Source organism: Chlamydotis macqueenii, chromosome 19 (assembly GCF_036417535.1).
Source record: "Chlamydotis macqueenii isolate bChlMac1 chromosome 19, bChlMac1.mat, whole genome shotgun sequence".
Taxonomy (NCBI): Eukaryota; Metazoa; Chordata; class Aves; order Otidiformes; family Otididae; genus Chlamydotis; species Chlamydotis macqueenii.
The window spans coordinates 9035775-9056982 of record NC_141574.1 but is presented as its reverse complement, the minus strand read 5'-3'; the positions used below and the strand labels follow the sequence as shown (position 1 = coordinate 9056982).

General features: G+C 39.6%; 1 protein-coding gene across 2 annotated transcripts in view; it reads right to left on the bottom strand.

Moving 5' to 3' along the window:
* The window catches only part of LOC104487490 (SPNS lysolipid transporter 3, sphingosine-1-phosphate (putative)), a 28181-nt gene extending 21842 nt beyond the window's left edge, over positions 1–6339 (bottom strand). For both annotated transcript variants that reach the window (XM_086762990.1, XM_010130473.2), the window contains exons 1-5: positions 6111–6339; positions 2302–2367; positions 1717–1853; positions 1041–1192; positions 119–185 (exon numbers count right to left, since the gene is read on the bottom strand). In XM_086762990.1, the coding sequence (XP_086619116.1) occupies positions 119–185; positions 1041–1192; positions 1717–1853; positions 2302–2367; positions 6111–6318 (630 nt within the window). In that variant the 5' untranslated portion in view covers positions 6319–6339. The remainder of the gene's footprint in view (positions 1–118; positions 186–1040; positions 1193–1716; positions 1854–2301; positions 2368–6110) is intronic.
* Positions 6340–21208: the final 14869 nt, after the last annotated feature.

Below are 21208 nucleotides of genomic sequence, written 5' to 3'. Positions count from 1 at the left end.
AAAGTCCTTCCACTGCTCTCCTCTTTTAACACAATGAACGTAAGTAATTCAAACCCCAGTGATTATTCTGATTTTACAGTAAGTGGCTCATGCCCATGAGTGAAAGTGAATAACTCACCCTGAATGCCCAGTGCCAGTCACCTGTGACATCTGCCATGCCAGCTGCTAGGACATATCCAAGACCACTGTAAGCAACAGAAAGGAATAATCAGTCAGCACCAATGAATTTTTGCAGGCTCAAAACCAGAACACATGTCTTGCAAGATAAGGAGAACAGAGAGGTGTTCTGTCATAGTTTCCAAAACAGATAAAGAGAAAAAAATCGCGACGGCCTATGCTAGTCTACTTGCCAGCCAGTATTAAAAAGAGAGTCTAACCTCCTCAGCAGACTTGAGATGGTGGCAATAATGTCCCAGATTCCCTTGGGAATACATTTTCTGTAGAATGACAGTGCAAACCCAGATAAAACAGCCAATAAAACAGTTTATTATTTACTCTTTTCCATGCTAGCCACTTGAATTAAGCCCTGCAGGAATTCCTTTAGTTTTAATCTGCTTTCTGGGCTCAGCCTTGACTGCCTGCTCTAATAAAGAGTATGCCTTCAAACCACTTTAAAAGCCCTTCTCCACCTCTTCTTCAGACACAATCTCAGTTTAACTAAAAGAGGAGGGGGAAGTGCCAGTTCTTCCTTGGGAGATGCTTAATGGAGGGTTCTTGAAAAATTTGTCAAGTAAACAAATATCTGAAAGCTTTTGTTTTCCAAAACCCAGAAATAAGTTACCTACACCCGTGCACCCATTTTCCAAGTTTAGATTCCTAAAAAAATGTTGGGGGAAAAAAGCAGTTTTTTCTTCAGAGTAAGTACAGAAATAAGCCTAACCAGCTGTATTTAAACATGATAAGCAAGTGACAAATCCTTTTGCAAGAGCCAATGCAGATATACATTAAAATCTGTCTAATCAAGGCTCAAGGTATCTTGAATTGCAGGCACAGTCAGACAGAATTTCAAAGGTGGGTCAGTTATTAGCAAGAAAACCAACCTTCCCACTGGAATGAAGATATAGAAGATAGATAACGTTGTGGTCCTTTTTCCTTCCTCAAATAGGTCTGCAATGATGGTAGGTGCTATTGTGGAATAGCTGGCTGTGCCAATACCAACTAGTCCTCGTGAAAGAATGAATATCCAGTAATACTGCAGGCAAAAGACACATTATAGTGCAAAAAAAAGGCCATGCAAGAAAGCTTACTATTAAAGAGGTGCATTTTAGTGGATCAAATATACCAGAGGAAAAAAGAATCCAACTGTATTCCCCCCCACTCACACCTACTTCCATCAAATGTGGCTGTGCCTTCTACTGCTCTGCCTTCTACTTTCTGCACAGTAGTGACTTAGGGTGACAGCCAACGAGAATTACAGGACAGGGTCAATAGATCACAAGTTTGTCGAACAACCTGCTACACTGTAAGGTCATAATCAACAAGAATTTGTGACAAAAATAAGATCCCATCAATTGCAACAGTAATGTGTGGGTTTTCCATTGCCCAGGCTGGACTCCACCAACCCATAAAGGATTCCTGCACAAAGTCCATTTAGTTCAGGCTTGGGGAGCGAGCGCTCACTAAAAGCTTTCCCAAATGTGATCAGAGAAGGACTCAATCAACTCCTGCAAGACATACGCAGATTATTTTCATTGTGCCCTCTAAAAAGCAACATACCAATTCACTGATGAATGAACTGCCTAATGTTACACCAGACCAGAAGAAAATGCCAGCTCCCAGGATGATTTTCCTATTGTACCGGTCACCGAGGTATCCAAAGATGGGGGCAGCCAGCATGTAACACAAGATGAAGACTGGAAATTCAAGAAGGAGCAAAGAGAATATTGGTGAAATTATTTTTATCATACTTACTCTTCACCCCTCAGATAAACTCAGGTTATTTTTTAGGGTAGAAGTTAAAGGCAGGCTGTGTTTGTAGAACTAGTACGAAGATCGATACTTAGATAAATGCAGATTAAAAAAAAACTTATACAACAACAAAACGTGAATTTCTCAAGTTCTGTATCTCTTAGAGAAATTCCTTCATCTTTTGTGATTCACGCAGGATTTTTGAAGGAGTCAACTCCAGTCTTCCTTGAACCAAAGACTTTCAGTTTTGCAATATAGTCAGCCTGCCCACAAGTGGAAGTGAGCAATACCACACACGAGTATGAACTAGAAGAGATAAGTAGCTAGCCTGTGTTTTAGGAACAGACCATGTAGATGAAAAGCAAACTATCTGAATTTAAGGGATTTTATTACCTGTTTGCAGTAGACCTGTATCCCCATCGCCAAGCTTGAAGTATTTCTGTATATCTAACAGGATCCCTGCAAGAGTCAAACACTGAATGACAGCAAAGTATTCTGCTCATTGCTTGTAATTCCATTCACTTGCCAATTCAAAGATTTATTTCAAGAAGAGGGCTTGCAAGAACTGCAGCACACTTAGCTTGCTACTTTATATGCAAACCGTTACTCTACCACAAGCACGGATACATAAAGAATTAAAAATTCTTATCACTATAGATAAAATTCATGATCTTCCATGAGACAGATCTTATGAGAGTCAGTTTACTCACTATTACAATCATAGCTGTTCTGTTTCTTTTGCAGCATTAGTACATAAGCACATCAACAGTTTGCAGCTCAAGGTTTAATGGACACAATGTGGAACAAAACAGTGGCAAAGTTTTGCAGCTAGGAGATTGCTATCTTCATATAGCTAATCCTAAAATTTCTTAATAACCTTAAAATGTTAGGATGAGTTGAAATTCCTTCTATTAAGAATTAACTGTTAATATTTTCAGTATATACAGTAGTCAAATTAGTGCATGTTGGATTTTTCAGGATGGAAATGGCTACAGTCCTCATTAGCCAGTAGTCACTAAATGACCCTATAGCCAGGGAAATACTACTGTAATCCTCGTAGATCATGGTTCACTGTGAGGAACTTTCAGGCACATGTAATCATGTAATTAAACACTGTAATCATGGTAGATCATTGTTCCAATCAAGTAATTTTGTTCATATTTCCATGAAAATTTTGCAGAGATCAGATGAGATAAATAACTGTGCATTTACAAATTAACATTTTTAGCAGTGACAATGACAAATTTCACCAAAAGTGATTGTTTCTATTTGTGATAAATGGCTCACAGCAATTCCATCTCAACTTCTAACCATTCAACAGCTGTGGAAAACGTTAGAAAAGTTGTCAAAAACTGTGGAAGAAAGTCAGACAAGTAACAAATTGAGGGAAGATTCATGGATCTGGCACCTCAGGGATGCATGAATGCTGTTGAGACAAAAGGGTCATTTTCATCTCTACATCATGACAAGGCTGCAGATCTACCATCTCAACCCATCTTGCATTTTTGCATTCTATTCCTGAAAAAAAAAAATTAAAAATAGCATAAGATACTGCTTTGAATAAGCATACCTTTACTCCAATATTGAAAGAGATCAATGAGAAAAGAAATTTCTCCTCATGCAGCTTTAGTTTTGCCAAAATAGTAAAAATCAAAACATTATTAAGAGGATGAAGCCACCATTTAAGAAAACAAGTTCTATGTAAATTGTCTGCTATGTTTACAGAAGCTGATCTGCAGCAGAATGAAGCTCGGTGAGATCAGCAAGAGGTACCCACTCTGCTCCTACAGTAGTTTTTATATGTTATGCCATATACTGTGCTGCTGCAATCAATTTAAAAGCATTCGTGAGCCAGCTACTTTAAAGCTAAATCCATGCTCTCCCACAGCCCCCGTGGCTCCAGCACAATCAGTCTCCTCACTGTTTACTGATGTGACTTGAAGTCAGTGTAGATCAAGGTCTAGCCTAACAGCAGCACCAGAGGGTTTACAGCTGTTTCCAAGTGACTCTTGCCCATATTCTGCATTTAGGGTTTTCCTAATGGTCTCAGAAGTTTAAGTCAGCGACTTCATTCAAGATAACAAATACCTTCTGAAGGCTTGTTTTAGGAAAGAACATTTTGCATAATTAAAACAGGACAATTAATTGTATCTATTATTTCTGGTAGTTGATTACCAACACATAGAAATACTTGTTTTACAGGAACTTCAGTTTTGGACTAATACAGTGTTTAGTACAAATCACAGTTAATGCAAGACTGGAGCTGAACCACAACTTCATACTATTAAAATGTTATTCCCTCCACATACCTCAAATAACTGGCCTGGTCAGTTACTGGCAAATTACAAAGCATTGATCTGAACAGCTTGGAACAGGGTAACAGATCAGAGGGGAAAAAGTCTGCATTATCGCCATTTTTAACTGAAGACTCAATTCCAGCAGACAATTAAATGGAAGAGCTTATTTTCTGTGTGAAGATGGATGCAAACTCTGTCAAAGCCTATGAGAAAAACTGCCCAGTAACCACAACTTCCTAACTGCCACCAGCTTACTTTTAAACAAACACTCGAGCTTCTCCTTCTTTACTTTCCTGTTAACTTTTATGTAACAATATGTTCATGTACATGGAGAGCCAAACTCAAAAGTACTGATGCAAGAATTCTGCAAAGCAGCTGAACAGTATATTCCTGTGGTACAAACTGCAGTTTACAGATTTCCCCCATGGCCCAAGAGGTCATGGAGTTAACTAAAAAGTCATATATTGTAATTCAAGTAGATAGTTGATATTTCAAAAGCCTGGTCACAATGTCCACCTCTTCTCTTGAATTCTTCCATGTGCCTGAAGGTTCCTCCCACACAAGAAACTGAACGTGTTAACAAGGAGGTAAGCTATACTTCACACACCTTCTTGAAAATTTTAAGCTCCTAACATGTACAGGAGCCAAAGAACACTTCAAAGCCTGGAATGAGCCAAGTGACTGCTTGCATTTAATACCTCCAAGTGCATATCCTCCCAGCATCCCAGTTCTTGCTTGAAAATGCTTTAATCCTCTCCTGTCCTTCTCCAGGGAAAGTTACTTGACAGTAGAATTCATACATTGAAGTTTTTCACTAGCATTCCTACTTGTTTCCTTCCCTCTTATATGTGTGGTTAAGAAGTATTCAGAAGAAAAAAAGCTTAATTAAGCCTACTAGCCTTTCAATTTTTAAGGATACTGATCAAAAGCCTTAAATTTCTGAGTGGTCTAAGTAGTAAAAATAATTAGTTTATGTACTAACACTAGACATCAAGTCCAGATTTAACAATACATCCTTCGGGTTTTTGCAAGGTTTTAAAACATTTATGATTTCCAGGCCACTGAGAAGTAAAATATAGGAAGCTCACAACAAGTGTTTCCTCCTAATTAATAAATCAGATCCCTGAAAGAAGGGTAGATGCTTAGGAGTGATGCTAAACAGAAGAACTTATGCATACCACGGTTTACATGGGAGGAAAAAACAGATTTCCCACCAGTTTACTCGAAGCAATACTTTGCTGTTTGCAGCTAGGTTAAAAAAAAAAAAAAAAAAAAAATCACATTTTGAAAGAACAATAGTATTTATTAGAAAACAAGTTGTAAATTTGGCAGTTGATGCTTAGGGAAGTGGGTCTCCATTTTCTTTACACAATAATGTTACACTCTTCGTTGCAAGAATCACACAATTTCCAGCAGGTCGTGAGGAAGTTAAGCCTCCTCTAAACAAACCTGCACAAATATATTGTCTTTTTTTTTTGCTTTTAATGAGGGAAATGGCATCACTATTCTTCAGATAAAGAAATGCCTTATCTAATGTACTAGATCCAAAGAAGCCCTGGTAAGCTGCTGTATACAATAAGCGAAGCTTCGTAGTCAAATCTCTACAGAATTCAGACACAAAAATAAACTAGTTGCTCTGTATGCTAAAGTCTGTTTATAAGAAACTTAGATTTAAAAAAAGCATTCTACTAACCATTAATAACTAATACATCATTTATTGGTCTTTCAAGATTTATACTCAGAAGCTTCATTAAGAGTATGACCAACAGGCTAAAGCAGGCAAGTGAGAAGAATTCAAGACACAAAGCATATCCTTACTTTAGGAAACATCTGTAACTAGAGAGTAAGTAGAGCTGTTGAAAACTTAAATTTCTTTTTCCTTAAAAGGAGAAAATAGGCTCTCACCTGGTACAATGAACCAATCCATGAAATTTATTAAATTCGCATAGCAGAGCACAGCAACTACCAGGTAATCTCTCTTTGCTGGACTGTTCCTTGACACAGGCACAAATGGAGCTCGTCTCACATGTGCTGCAGTAGTTCCATAATTCTTCTCTTCAAGAGACAGCTGGGACTGCAAGTCTTTGTTTTTATGTGCACCAGGGTTTTGCATATTTCCCAGTGCAGAAAACCACCACAGATTATGAAGTGTTTCCTTAGCGCACCAAGCTACAAGTAAATTTTCTGTTCAGGCTATGAGGAACTTCAATCACTACTGTCATTTCCGGCAATGAAGCCCAGCCACTAAAAACTGAAATTAAATGTTCCTTGCAGTAGGAAGAACTTTACAAAGAAAGAAGCTGTAATCCTGTGTTTTGGCAAAAGCGCTGAAGTTCTATACCCGTAGGACAGGGAAAAGTAAATGTAAACAAAAGCAAAATAATCCTTTGTGCATCCAAGAAATAAAAGTGCACAAGTTTGCAATGATCTCAGAGAAACTGCATATGCAAAATTAATACTAAACTTCACTATGGTCTCAGTGAGTTGCCAGAGCTAAAAATAGCCTTTCTAGAGAAGAGAAGTTGGTCTGCTATTTCCAGATACCTATCTTTGACTTGAGCCCTCCTGCACCACGGACTTCTTGTGCAACTGTGGACACATCATTTGCTTTCTCTGCACCTCAGATCTTTATTCCTGCCCCCCACACACTTGGCCTTTAAAATAGGGCTACCTAACCTTGTCCCGGCCACCTGACCAGTCAGTTCTCCCTGTTACCACCCATCTGCTTCGCACTGGTCAGAGCTACCCCCAGAACAAAATCCTTTCCAAGAAGGTCCTGAGCTTTTAGGTCAAAGCAGCAATTTAAGCAGAAGACTCATATTCCAGACTACGGGCTTTTTTGGGGGAGAAATACTAAACAAACAAACAAAAAACCAACCCAGAATGCTGCAGTAAGCAGAGATGGAAACAAAACCACTCTTCTGCACCTCTGCTGGAACTGTGCAATGGGATTTCTTCCCCTTTCTCTCTCAAAAAGGAGTCTGAAAGGGGAAGAGAGGACAATGGAAGGCATTCTCATTCTTTCAGGGTATGTAGACACCTTTCTTCAGGCCACTCAGATTTCTTACTTAATTATTCCAGCATCAATGTTCCTATTATACTTAATTATTTTTTAGAAACATGACTAGTCACACGCTTTATGAGCCATTTTATGAGCCATATGGAGCGTGGCCAGCAGGTCGAGGGAGGTGATTCTGCCCCTCTACTCTGCCCTGGTGAGACCCCACCTGGAGTACTGCGTCCAGTTCTGGAGTCCCCAACACAAGAAGGACATGGACCAGTTGGAAAGGGTCCAGAGGAGGGCCACAAAGATGATCAGAGGGCTGGAGCACCTCTCCTATGAGGACAGGCTGAGAGAGTTGGGGCTGTTCAGCCTGGAGAAGAGGAGGCTCCGGGGAGACCTGATAGCGGTCTTCCAATACCTCAAGGGGGCCTACAGGAAAGATGGGGAGAAGCTGTTCAGTAGGGCCTGTTGTGATAGAACAAGGGGTAATGGGTTTAAATTAGAAGGAGGTAGGTTTAGATTAGATATGAGAAAAAAATTTTTTACAATGAGAGTTGTAGAGCACTGGAACAGGTTGCCCAGAAAGGTGGTGGATGCCCCATCCCTGGAATCGTTCAAGGCCAGGCTGGATGAGGCTCTGAGCAACCTGATCTGGTTGGGGATGTCCCTGCTCCTTGCAGGGGGGTTGGACTAGATGACCGTTGAAGGTCCCTTCCAACCCTAACTATTCTATGATTCTATGATTTTGTGGATTACCAGGAATGGGTACTGATCACAGTTTATGACTCATGCATTAACATAAAAGTCTATGGTTTTGGTTTTTTTTTTTAAGAACTGTGTGTTTCACACTTCAGACTAAACTGAAAAACAAAGTAACATATAGTATTCTTGGTCATTTTGTAAAACCCAGGCTCCTTTTGTGTGCTCAACACTGTACTATTTCATTCTGTCTTCATTTCTTGAAGATTTAGTTCTTCATGAACCAGAAAGCATGTTTAATTTAATCATAGGTAAGTCTATATTAACTTGATTTCAAGAGGGGTCATTTTTTTGGTAATATCTTAGCTGTCAACTTTCTAAGGGAGGATTTAGATATAGATTATGGGCATCTCTCCCCACTCCTGCTCAAGGGAGCTTCACTTAAGTCAGCTTGTGTCTGAAAACATTTCAGAGTATGTCAACTTATTATCAGGAAGCAATTTTTACTCTCTATTCAATGTTATCACTAGTATCTTTTTCTCTACTATACACTATAGAACCTTTGCTGAGTAAATGTCACATTATCTATGCATCCCACTGCTTTATTAAACCAACCAAGTCAAGAATCAGCACAGTTTTGCAGAGATTAAAAACTTTATCTAGATCCACATCTGTGGATTAAAAAAAAATCTGCAAAAAACCATAAAAATTACTTTGAAGAATGACAGTTAGCTTTAAAGGCGGCCAAGGTGAAGGCCAGCCATGCTTTACTTCAGCCCAGCAGCAAGCGTGACGAGGAACGGGCGGCAGCGGCTGCCCCCCCGTCGCTCCCGGCAGCCACTGCAGCCCCGCACCGCGCCACTGGGTGGCGCTCAAACACCGGCAGCCGGAGGGAACCTCGCGCCCCGGCCCCCCCCTCACAGAACTGCGGCTGCTGAACAGGGCGACAGCCCTGCCACCAAAGAGCCCCTACCGCAAACTAGTTATTTACTTTAAAAAAATAATACAATAAAAAAGAAAACCCAACAGCAGCAGGCAGAAATCAGAGCCTAAACAGGGTGTTAGAGATTCAAACTGATGAATCTTAGCTGCTTTCAGCAGAGCAGCTCATTAGCAATAGGAAGTGAAACTGTCCAAGTTGTGCTGTATTTTTTTCATTTTTGTTCTCTTCAAAGGCAAAGCAGTAGTGGATCTGGCCTCTGCATCCTTTAGTACGAATCTTTTCCATATTTGATGCCCAGCCACATCTCAAATCTTGTGAGGAAGGCCCAAAAGCACAGCCTGTCAGATTGTACTTGCATTCTGAATGGCTTAAATGCCTCTTGCTTCAAATGTCCTCCAAGTTTCTGGGGCACACCCTATATTGCCCTCAACTCCTGACATCTGCTGCTAGGCTTGATGTTTATAGACAGCTAATAGCAAATTTTAAACTAATACTATTATGGCAAGAACTCAGTTCTGCTGTCCTAAAACAGATTTTCCAAATTCCACATTTTCCAAAGATAAACTCGGTTTAATGAGAAAATGTTCCTCATGAACACCAAACCACTGGCTCTAGGCTCTTCTTAAACTCTTGATTCCCTTTTTGCCCTTCATTAAAGCTTCCAGACATCACTTCCACTTTATGCTTTTTTGATGCTATACTAGCTGGCCTTTTTTCCGTCTGCAGCACCAAACTTGTAAGCCAGATTATCATGCGGGACCTCAATGCCAAACATGCTGCAACTCTGTCACCGTTACTGGTACCAAACATCACCCAGCTTTTGCATTGTGTCCCCTCTCTCCCTGACCTCAGTGTCACAACCCATATCCTTCTACTCACTCTGTTTTTCACTGCTGGGTAAGGTCTGCAGCCACTTCTAAAAGGCTCTCTGTGACTTAGCCTTACTCTGTCAGCTTTTATAGACATCATTCCTTGATAACCATCCTGCCTTTAACTGCCTGTTTGTCCTTTTCTCCAATTACAATTTTCATGTTCATACAGACAAAATCATGCCAAATAATCCCTGCAAAACTTTGTGACGATCCACTTTTGCTGTGTGGGCTGCAGAATGCCACTACACAATACAAGTCAACTTCCGTTAGGCAAGATCACAGCTCATTTCTTTATAGCCAAATATTTTCTTTTCCCTCATTTGTTCATTTCTGTCAGTCAGGATATGGTCTGACTGTCTTGGAACAAAGAGCAGTGTTTGCCTACGTAGCTTACGCTAGAGGTGCCAGCTGCCAATGCAATATAAAAAGTAGCTTTTTATCCCTATCATCCTCCCTTCACCAGCTCCATTCTCTTGATGATTCATTTAAGCATGAGGTCTCATAGCTGTGTCATGCAGTTAAACCCTTCTATGGTAGCAGCAAGTCAGAACCTGTTTATTCTAGGTATTTGGCACTAGTGCACACACACAGTCCACACACACGGCAACATAGACACCGTTCTAAATCTGGCTGTGGTACCAAAAGTTGTTTTGACAGTTGAATGTGACAAATGCAACTGAGACTCCCCGGATGAACCAAGCCATGGGAGTTTTATGCACTTAGGAAGCTGGCTTGTTTCAACTACAGCATTCAAATGAGTTTTCCTTGGCTGTTACTCATCTAGAGTGTCCCATCTAGGCACCTACTCAGCATCTGGCCAGCAGTCCTGTTGGGTCTCCAGAGCTACCTCTGCGTGAGAGACTGAGAAACTACCCTTCCCTGGCCAAAACCCTACCCCGTGCTGCCACTCTTATTAGCAAGAAACCAGCCAGCGGTGTGGGTAGGAGGCAGGTAATGAAGAGATGCCTTGTGCGCTCAAAGGCAGGGCTATCTTAACCCACTAAGACTCATGGAAGCAGCGTGGGTAACAACCACTGGTGTATTCCTGTCGGTTTAACTAAACACAGGTGAGATGCTGCCAACAAATGTGCCATGCCTGCAATCCAAACAGGAGTGTTTGCAGAAAACTGATGTTGTCTGCTTTCAGTTTTCTCTGAAAGGATGTCATAGTTTAGCCCTACTTGAGACCAAGCTACACAATCTCTCACTCACTCACTCCCCCCACCCTCCAGTGGGGGCGGGAAGGAGAACTGGTAAAGAAAAAAAGGCAAAACTCATGGGTTGAGATTAAAAAAAAAAGTTTAAAAGAACAACAGAAGAAAACAAAACAGAGGTGGAAAACAAACAAACATAACAACAGAAAATACTGAAGCACATAAATTTCCAGTACCATAGCTCACAGTGGATCCTGATGCCCAGCTTCCTCCCAAGTACAGGACGCTCCTCTCAGCGCCCTCCTCACTGATATACTGAGCATGGTGTCATATGGGATGGAACAGTCCTTTGGCTAATTTGGGTAAACTATCCCAGCTATTAGCTGATCAGTGACCTATCCCAGCTGTGTCCCAGCCACAGATGCCACCAGCTCCAGCTCCTCTCCCAGCACAGGTGAAAATTAACTCTGTCCTAGCCAGAACCAGGACAAAGGATTTCCAAGTATTTACTACAAAATGCCTTTGAATGTATTTATTTATCTAAATATCCTTTATGGTGGATGCTGCTGCATCCATGAACAGCTTGGGAGTTTTCACCAGAGCTTTCCCAGAAAGCTACATCAAAAGGGACATTAATAGTGAACTAAGGTGTCAGAAAGATATAAATTGAAAAATAGTTTATTATCCTGATTAACTCCAAACCATTTCTATAAAGGTAACAAAAAGATGCTTATTAACCCACTGACTAGCAAACAGCAACAAAGTCTATGAAAGAATTGAATACAGAAATAATATTCATTGTTGACTAGATGTACCAATACTGATTTTAGGAAGAAAGAAATAAATTGCTCTTGGTATCTTACCTTTCTGGTGCATCACCCAGACAGAGAACATAAAGTAGCCAAAAGAAAATACATGCTTGTGTGTATTTGCAAGCATATATGGGAATGATCTGCATTTGGAGGTGTACCTATTTGAACCTACTGTGATGGAAGCAAATCCATAAATCATGACATTCTGCAAATAATTGAAATATGGATTGCTGCAAGACTTAAGTCGTTTCAGTGTCTAAAATGAAATTCAACATAATTCTGGGAGGCAGCTTAATAAATACATGCCTGGACCTACTTGAAATATTCCACTTCAAGGAGAGTCAAAGACAATGATAATGACTACAAAAGAGCTGCAGAGTGACAGAGATTTAGGAAAGAGGCTGTGGGGGTTTTCAGGTTTGTCACTGCAGTCTCTACTTGAACCAAGGCTGCACAATAGATCACTTTTGTGTTTGAACCTACTCTGCAAGGATAAAACGTAAAGACAAACTTAGACATTAGTATCTGAATTGCATGTCTGGAGGGATGGCAGTTTGACCTACAGTTTAAACTAAACAGTGATCAATTTGACACAAGAGCAAGCTACTCAAGTAATGTAATTATGTGTAAAATTCAGCATGATTTTCAGTTTCATATATATTATAGAATCAATAGTCTATCCTGTTCTCATAAAAGACTGTATTGCAGAACTCCAGGGATGACTCATCTCCTAACATTTTTCTTGCATTTCAGTCCTCTGGACTGATGTACATTTGCCAAACTGTTATTCCCTTGGAATACGTGTCCTGTACTAGCCAGAAGGTGGGGAGCCTGAGTGCTGTCCTTCTGCTGGAATTTTGAGAAATTCTGCACCTGTACTTTGTTGAATCTGCTGTATCTCACTGTATGGCTTGTGGTCACATTTAGTCATGATTAACAGTTAGGTAGCAATTACTAATGGCTTAAAATACCCCTATGAAATATTTAGTATTTTAGAATACAGTTTAGTAGTTGAATAATCAAGACTAGATTGCCAACAGCTTTTCTTCAGAACTTTGCAGGCAGAACTAAGAGTATAAGCCATTACTCAATTTGTCTCTCTTGCTTTTGCATGCATCTTGTGGAACAAATACATAGCAAGGGACTGAACCATCCAGACTAACAATCTTTATGACTCCAGTACACTTTATGAACAGCTTTTTGCTACCAAAAAAAAAAAAAACCCCAAAAAAAACCAAACCAGCTGGACCACCTGTTTCATGATACACTTAATTGGAAAATATCTGCCTGGAAGATTCTTATTCTTGAGTTTCAAGAAATGCTACATTTTTAGTTACCACATCCTTTTTACCTCCTCTGCCTGAATTTCCTTTTAAAATGCTTTCTTTCACATTGCCTGAGTAATAGCATAAAACACAGTGTGGATCCAGCATAAGCATACTTTAGCCTTGTGATAGCAGCAAATAAAATTTACACACTTTATACTGTAAAATCCACTTTTTTCATTCTTACTGACAAACAAGTTATATAACTTCAAACTTCCTGGAATGCAGATCATGCTTTTGGTTGGGCAGGGAGGTTACTTCAGACTCTTCTCCTACATCTTTTTAATTAGGAAACAAACTGCAACTTTATGAAAAATTTATTGGAGTGCTTACCTAAATAACTCATTTCGCGGGTAACATTCTGCTCGGTTGTATCCATATAATTCTGCCTCAAAAGGCACAGCAGAAGAAATTACATTTCCAGCACATAATCACAGAGCAGTAAAAGATGAACACGCTCCAATTCTGTACACTGTACCCTCCTCCTTCTCTGGGAAAAAAAAAAACAAAAAAAAAAAAAAACCACCAAAAAAAAAAAATTTGCAAGTGAGAACATTTTGCATTAGCATCAGACAAAGGAGGAAGCTGCACATTTCTGGAATAGAGCTTCCTCATCTAGCTGAGATTTATTCAAGCACAGAGCAGCTTGTGGTCAAGAGAAGTGAGGCATTATAGTTACTATGCACCAAAGATGCTACTTTGCTAACTGATTTATCTGCTTTTGCCTTTACCATTTTTTATTTTTAGCTCAAGCTTACTTTTGCTGGTGTCCCTGATAATTGGATTTCTTGCATTTTAGGATTCTGGATGCTTCTGCCGTGATTATAGCAGAAAAGGGCTGTGAAATTGATTTGGAAAGAAAACTATGGAATTAAATGTCTGTTTAACCTATGTTTTGACCTTTGTACCACAGTGAAACATCCATCCCCAGAAGCACCATTAGCTGACCACTGCAGCCTTCGCTTTTATACACCAGAGCCCTCTTAATTAAGAAGATAGTGTAACAGATAAGGAGCCATTTATAATAAGTAATGACAAACAGACATGCATTGACAGAACAAAAATGGAGGCCTTTTCCCAGCCTCGCTACCTCCAGACTGAAAGACAAGTCTATTCTGGAAGTGAACACAGTATTTTAATCAGTACAGAGAATGCTAAGGTTAGGGTTAACTAAAAACTTGAATAAACACAGACATAAATTAAGAATAATCTACTTTAGTATTGAGAATGTCCTTACTTCCCAGAAGAGTGTCCACACAAACAAAATTTACGGTCACTATCAATGCTTCCAGCAAGGCAAAGTGCAAGCTGTATTCACCCTTTTGGTAAGGATAAGTACAGGAACTCCCTATAGCCATGAATGAATGTTAGCACTGGGAAACAAATTCTGCCAGCAACAAGAGAAAACATTTGTCATTTTGAAACTTTTAGTTATACTGATACAGGATACTGATGTTTATGACAGTTATTGTGCAAATATTTGGAAGTCCTTGAAGTTATGAACCAATTTAGATAGGAAATTGGGATTAAAATATATCTATACTATCACTGATAGGTACCCACCTTAGGCAGAGGGTGGCTTCCAGTACAACAACAGGAGAATAAATGCAGAAAGTGGCCAGAGTCACTCTTTTCCTGGGCATCTTCTGTTTGGTTTTTAATCAGAGAATTATAAAGAAGTCTGTAAAAACCTTGGCAAATCAAACATCTGCTTTGGATGAAACAAACAAACAAAAAAATATCCATGACCATGGAGCAAAAAAAATTAAAGCATGGAAAGGATAGTCTATCAGTTATATTGGTAACCTGGGAGATGAAGAATTGGGAAGAATTCCCTGCTCTGCTACTAATATCCTTTGCTAAAGCAAAGGGACCTCAAATCCCTACCTCTAAAGCAAACGGTACCATCGATTCTTAAAAGGGAGACAGAAAACAATAAACATTAAAACTTCAAAATGCTTACAGGGTTCTACTTAACATCTGATTTTTGTTAATCAATGCACAAGATGTTTTCAGTTTTCAGCACTTGGTTCTTCAGGGTCTGTTTTGCATACAATACTCTTCACAAAATTTGTAATCACAGTAATAAAACCACAATATGAATCATTTATATTTATTAATTATTTAGCAATACTAAACTAAACAGTAGACATATTCATATCTTACACTTCTATCTATTCATTCCATTCATAACCTCCTTCCATCCACTCTTTATACTACCAGTAATTTTACCTGGTCTGCAGGTGGTCTCAAAAGGGTTCTTTTTTATATAAAATTAAAAGGTATATGAACAAAATCAGGCCTTTCTTTCTTGCCTGGAACTGTGTTGGCATTTGCACACTTTACACACTTTTGATACAGCATAATAATACAGAATCTCAAGCTGCTAATAAAAGAATTTTATTCTCATGGCTTTAGTATCTACATTTACTTAAGACAAGTTCAGCACCAGTGAAAGAACTATTATCTTTGTTCTTACGAGCCAGCAACAAGCAAAGTCCACACTTCAAAACAGCTTTTCAGATGCATTTCATTAATAGTCGATACTAAGTTTTTAATCATGTTCCTTTGTATACAACACTGTTGTCTTAAGCTAAAAATAACACATAGCATAATACATAGAAAGTAATACATAATGCTATGACTCTTATCAATGAACATTAATGTCAGAGCATTAATATCAACTTGAGCTGGTGTATTTACTTTAAAAAAGGTGTTACGAGAATTTATAATTGTAAATTCCTAAGTTAAATGAAGCCAAGAAGAACCTTTGTTTCAAAGTGTAGAACAGTTGCAGGAGTTTAACTAGCTTCATCAAAGTCATGGAAGAACTGCAGTCACTCAATTTTCAAAACTGTAAAAAAATATTTTATTTACCTCAGAACAAGGCTTATGTCCATAGAATGTTTTCTGACTTAGTTCATTAAGATGCTTCCTTAAGAAAGAATTTAAAAGTACAGAATAAGGACAGTGTAAATCAGCAAAGTGATTAATCTCTTCAAAAAAGCCAAATATAACTCAAGACACCTGTTTTTTCACTGCCTCCATTCCGCCTCTCCCCTTTTCTCCTTCTCTGAGAAGTTCATCATGTAGTCCTAACAGAAAAACAAACTAGTCATACAGAGCAAGAAATTAAAACCAGAAAAATCCAGCACTGTAGCAAGATCGCAGCAAGAAGTTACCAGATTCCCCAGGTCAGAGGCATTCATCCCTTTTGCCCACTCACCTGTTTCCAGCAACAGGTCTCATTGGTATTTCCTTGTCTGCTTCAAAGTCCCATTTTTTTCTTGAGTTTCTGTAGAAATCAAATTCAATGCTAGAGTACCTGTGTATATTATAAGAACTATGGTAGTATAATTTTTCAGTAGAGGCAAATATTGTATTGTACAACAATACCACAGCCCACAGATGTCTGTAGTTACACTGTCTATTTTGCTTCCCGTATGGGACTAATCCTCATATATTGCGTAACTGTGTTCACATCAAGAGATTTGCCACTTGAACCATACCAGTACAGGTCCTGTTGCTTATGCTCACATACAGCCCTTGTGCATGTTACAATTATATCCACTGCTCCATTAATCTCTACAGCAATTTGCTACGGAATACCTACCCATCATGGACACGTACTTTCTTCTTTTTTGTGCACTGCGCTAATGCTGTGCTAGCAAAGGCGCTAGAATGTATCACGTACAAATATGAGTTTATCTCAAAGAACTGAAAGTTTACTGTTCAAGATGATTCCAGTAAAAAATTAACTTTGTTGCAGAGTACCTTATATACCTCCTAACCAACAATTAACGGCTCAATGTCCGGTCACAAGTGGCATCCCTCAGGGGTCTGTGTTGAGCCCGGCCCTGTTCAACATCTTTGTTGGCGACATGGACAGTGGGATAGAGTGCACCCTCAGCAAGTTCGCCGATGACACCAAGTTGTGTGGTGCCGTCGACACACTGGAGGGGAGGGATGCCATCCAGAGGGACCATGACAGGCTGGAGAGGTGGGCCCGTGCCAACCTCATGAAGTTCAACCAGGCCAAAGGCAAGGTCCTGCACCTGGGTCATGGCAATCCCAGGCACAAATACAGCCCTGAGGAGAAGGACTTGGGAGTGCTGGTGGATGCGAAGCTCAACACGAGCAGGCAATGCGCCCTTGCGGCCCAGAAGGCCAACCGCATCCTGGGCTGCATCAAGAGAAGCGTGGCCAGCAGGTCGAGGGAGGTGATTCTCCCCCTCTACTCTGCCCTGGTGAGACCCCACCTGGAGTACTGTGTCCAGTTCTGGAGCCCCCAACACAAGAAGGACATGGACCAGTTGGAGACCGTCCAGAGGAGGGCCACAAAGATGATAAAAGGGCTGGAGCAGCTCTCTTATGAGGACAGGCTGAGAGAGTTGGGGCTGTTCAGCCTGGAGAAGAGGAGGCTCCGGGGAGACCTGATAGCGGTCTTCCAGTACCTCAAGGGGGCCTACAAGAAAGATGGGGAGAGGCTGTTTAGTAGGGCCTGTTGCAATAGGACAAGGAGTAATGGTTTTAAAATAGTGGGGAGTAGATTTAGATTGGAAATTAGGAAAAAAATTTTCACAATGCAAGTTATAGAACACTGGAACAGGTTGCCCAGAGAGGTGATGGATGCCCCATCCCTGGAAACGTTCAAGGCCAGGCTGGATGAGGCTCTGAGCAACCTGATCTAGTCGGGGATGTCCCTGCTCCTTGCAGGGCGGTTGGACTAGATGACCTTTGAAGGTCCCTTCCAACCCTAACCATTCTATGATTCTATGATTCTATAATTATCAGCCACAATTTGAGGCAAGTGGTATCAACTATGATACATTTTGCAAAATGTGAGCAAAAGCAAATAATTTAACAGTTTAAAAGGTGAAACAATTTTTAAAGTGCCATTCTTTATTTTAAACAAAGTATGTCTGTCCTTCACATAAAATGTGAAATAAGATCAGCCTACACGACAGTGAAATCTAGAATCACTAAGTACAAAATATACAAGCAGTCCAGGCTTGCTGCAGAAATTTCAGAGAAAGTCAAAACACCAAACTGGTGGGTGTTACTGAGTAAGTGGCTAGAAATGGCATGTTGAGTGCTGAACCAGCTTTTTACAACACTAGCTTCATCTGCAGGTGCAAAAATAAAGTAAATTCTTCATTTCAGTTTATTCAACAAGTTCATTTTGATTACTGGTTCATTCAGAGATGAGAACTAAACTGGGATTTGAAAAAGGAAGCCAGCTTGTTTTTCCCTTTTTCAAACTATGAGCAAAATGAAGATGTAGGATGATTATCTCTAACTTGTGGGAGGGTACAATCTGGTAGTATTAATATTTTGGAAGCTGGGGGGAGCTAAAAACAGATTTTCATCTCTCATTAATGATTCCTTCGTGCATTGTAACTGAATCCCATCTAAATGTAACTTAACAGAAATAATCAGTTAAAAGCTCATAGCATCTAATAAACAAAAGCTCTCAAACAGTACTTAACTTAAAAAAAAATAAAATCAAAAGTTTGAATAGATGTATGTTCACATAGCTTAAATCAATGACTACTCCTGTCCTTCTGACTGAAGTAACGTCCTGCCAAGCACAAGGAATCTGCTTTTATTTAAGAAAACAATTAAGAATTATAAATGTAAACTAAGATTAAAATAAATAATGCAAATTAAGATTTCCTGCTTGCCATTTAAATAATGAATAAATTATTTAAATCTCCGGTTTAAGCCAACAATACAAAAAGGAAGTGGTTAAAACAGTATTTTAACTTATGGCATCAAATTTATATACAAATAAGCATTCTCAAATATATGTCCTTGTTTTCTTCAAGTAAGAATACTGATGTCTATTTTCTTCCAGTAACATGCCAGCATTTCAGAAAAGGCAAATCAATTGCTACCTGCCTCATATTTCACATCCTTCTATTTGTTCCAAGGATTGAAAACTGACACAGCAGTGGATCTCATGACTGTTTTCCATCAGGTATATTAAACTGATTGTCAATTAGGTCAGGCTTCGCAGGTAGCAAAGCAAAAATTTCTCACACTCAGTTCTTTAGAAATATGAGCCAGAAAATTGCATTTTGTATTTTAGTTTAACCCTTCCCATAACTACTTGGGCATTCAAGACAGTCTTTCATCACAATTTGAATTTCTGCTGCTTTTGTTTGCTGTCTTATTTTGAAGTCAACTGTTTCTCACTAATAATGAGGGAAGAAATCCAACATATTCTGAAGAAATTATGGCCATGTTATGTAAAGTGAACACCTCTCAGGTGGGCATTTCACCCTGATCCTAACATTAATGACTAGGCAGAGTCTCAGTTTCATAGCTGAGAATGCTATCTGTTTAAGTAATACTTTGAGCTTATACAAATACAGTTTAGAACAAGGTCATTCTGGTTTACTTGGGTCTTAAATAGTGCCTTCCTGCCAAAAGTCTGAGTAAACACCATCATAAGAATCCATAAGGATTTCCTGCAGTTCCAGAGACTGTTTTACCATGACCGTTCCTGTCAAGATTGATTCATACCAAGAATCCTACCCAAAAGTCACATCAAAACACTTTGTTTAGGTGTCACCCTTCAGTGAACAACTTAGTCTGCATCTACATACCTTCCTCTGCCTGGCTCAAGCCATCATTTTCCACTCTTCATGCCACAACTGAAACCTTTATCTACGGTCAGTGACCTAGGTGAAATACTGCTGGATTTATTAAGGAATGACAGACAGACACATGGCAAGGTTTGAACATCAAAGCCATTGTGGTTTCATGTATCAGGGAATGGAAGTCAGGACCAGCTACTATTTCTGGCTCCAGTACAGGCTTGCTCTGGCCTCTTGGGGAAGACATTTTAACAGCATGGATTGCCACACACGTCCATCCTAACTATTTGGACTCCTATGGAAGAATGGAGATTCTTACCTCTACAGATCATCAAGGATTAGTGTTAACCTAGCAGGACTCTGATCTTAGTTGGAGAATCCAAACATTGCTAAAATACAAACATTTTCATCATACTCTGCATGAAGGTATGTTCTGAAAAGATGTGTTGTAGCAGCTGCAGAAATTCCTGTAACAGGTTTCTCTGTTTGCCATGCTACTGATTCACTGGTCCATTTTTTCCAGGAAATCCCCCTTCTTCACACACACTGCCACTTCCCAGGGAAACGTGAGTCCAACATTTGAGTAACAGTTAAACTTTTGAACTTGTTATGTAGGAGTAGCCTTGAACTTACGCAAAATACTTGTGGCCAGACTGATGCGTTCAGCCCAGGTTTAGTCCCCTACTTTATTTAAAGGTCATACCTAACTGGAAACAAAACAGCTTTTAGTCCTTGTTACGCTGTTATTCAAGCCAGCAGGGAGCTACGAATCAAAGACAAAATACAGTGAATGGCTGTCTCCTTTTTCCTAAATTCTCCCTTAACAATGAATTTTCAGTGCATTTGCCTTATGATACACATCCACAGCAGTAGCTAAATGTTATCTCTGCAGACAATATATGAAGCGGTCATTTGAGTTTTACCACTCACAAGCAGACTCAGTCAAGGCTCATTCGAAGAGAGACTCCTTAGAGCAAAATGCTTAGGTAGCGAATGCACAGCAAAAACAAATGTAACGGGGTAGACCAGTACACCACAGCTTAGCAAACTGATACTTTTTCCTGGTGACAATTTGGATCCAGAATATAAGCCGTTAAAAATACTTAGCCTTTACTGTCTAGTAAAAACTAGATATGAACTGCAAGAAACTCAAGCCTGCAAACATTATAATGGACATATAAATGGTCCCTGTGTGCCTGACAGGAACTTTTTTAAGCCTAAAAACTGATACCTCACATTGCTACCATTTAAAATGTCTCTTCACTGACTCCAGCATGTAAAATTAGATGAAGGTTGCAGAACACGTTACAGGGAGCTATGTCTATCTTACCATCCGCTTTTTGTTTTTGCCAAGAAGTTGAAGTAGGGGAGCAGATGTTGCTAACAGTGTGAATCCAGCTGGAAGACTCTCTACTGAACAGAAACTATCTCCTAGCGTAGTCTCTGATTTGTGTCGTGAATGGGGAATTGGGAGAGAAAGTCAAATGAAAGACATCATATTCAAGCAAAATAAGATGCTGAATGTAAAGTCTTGATCCTTTTTAACGTGACAGAAAAACTTCCAGGATTTCCTATTCTAATCACAAGATGAG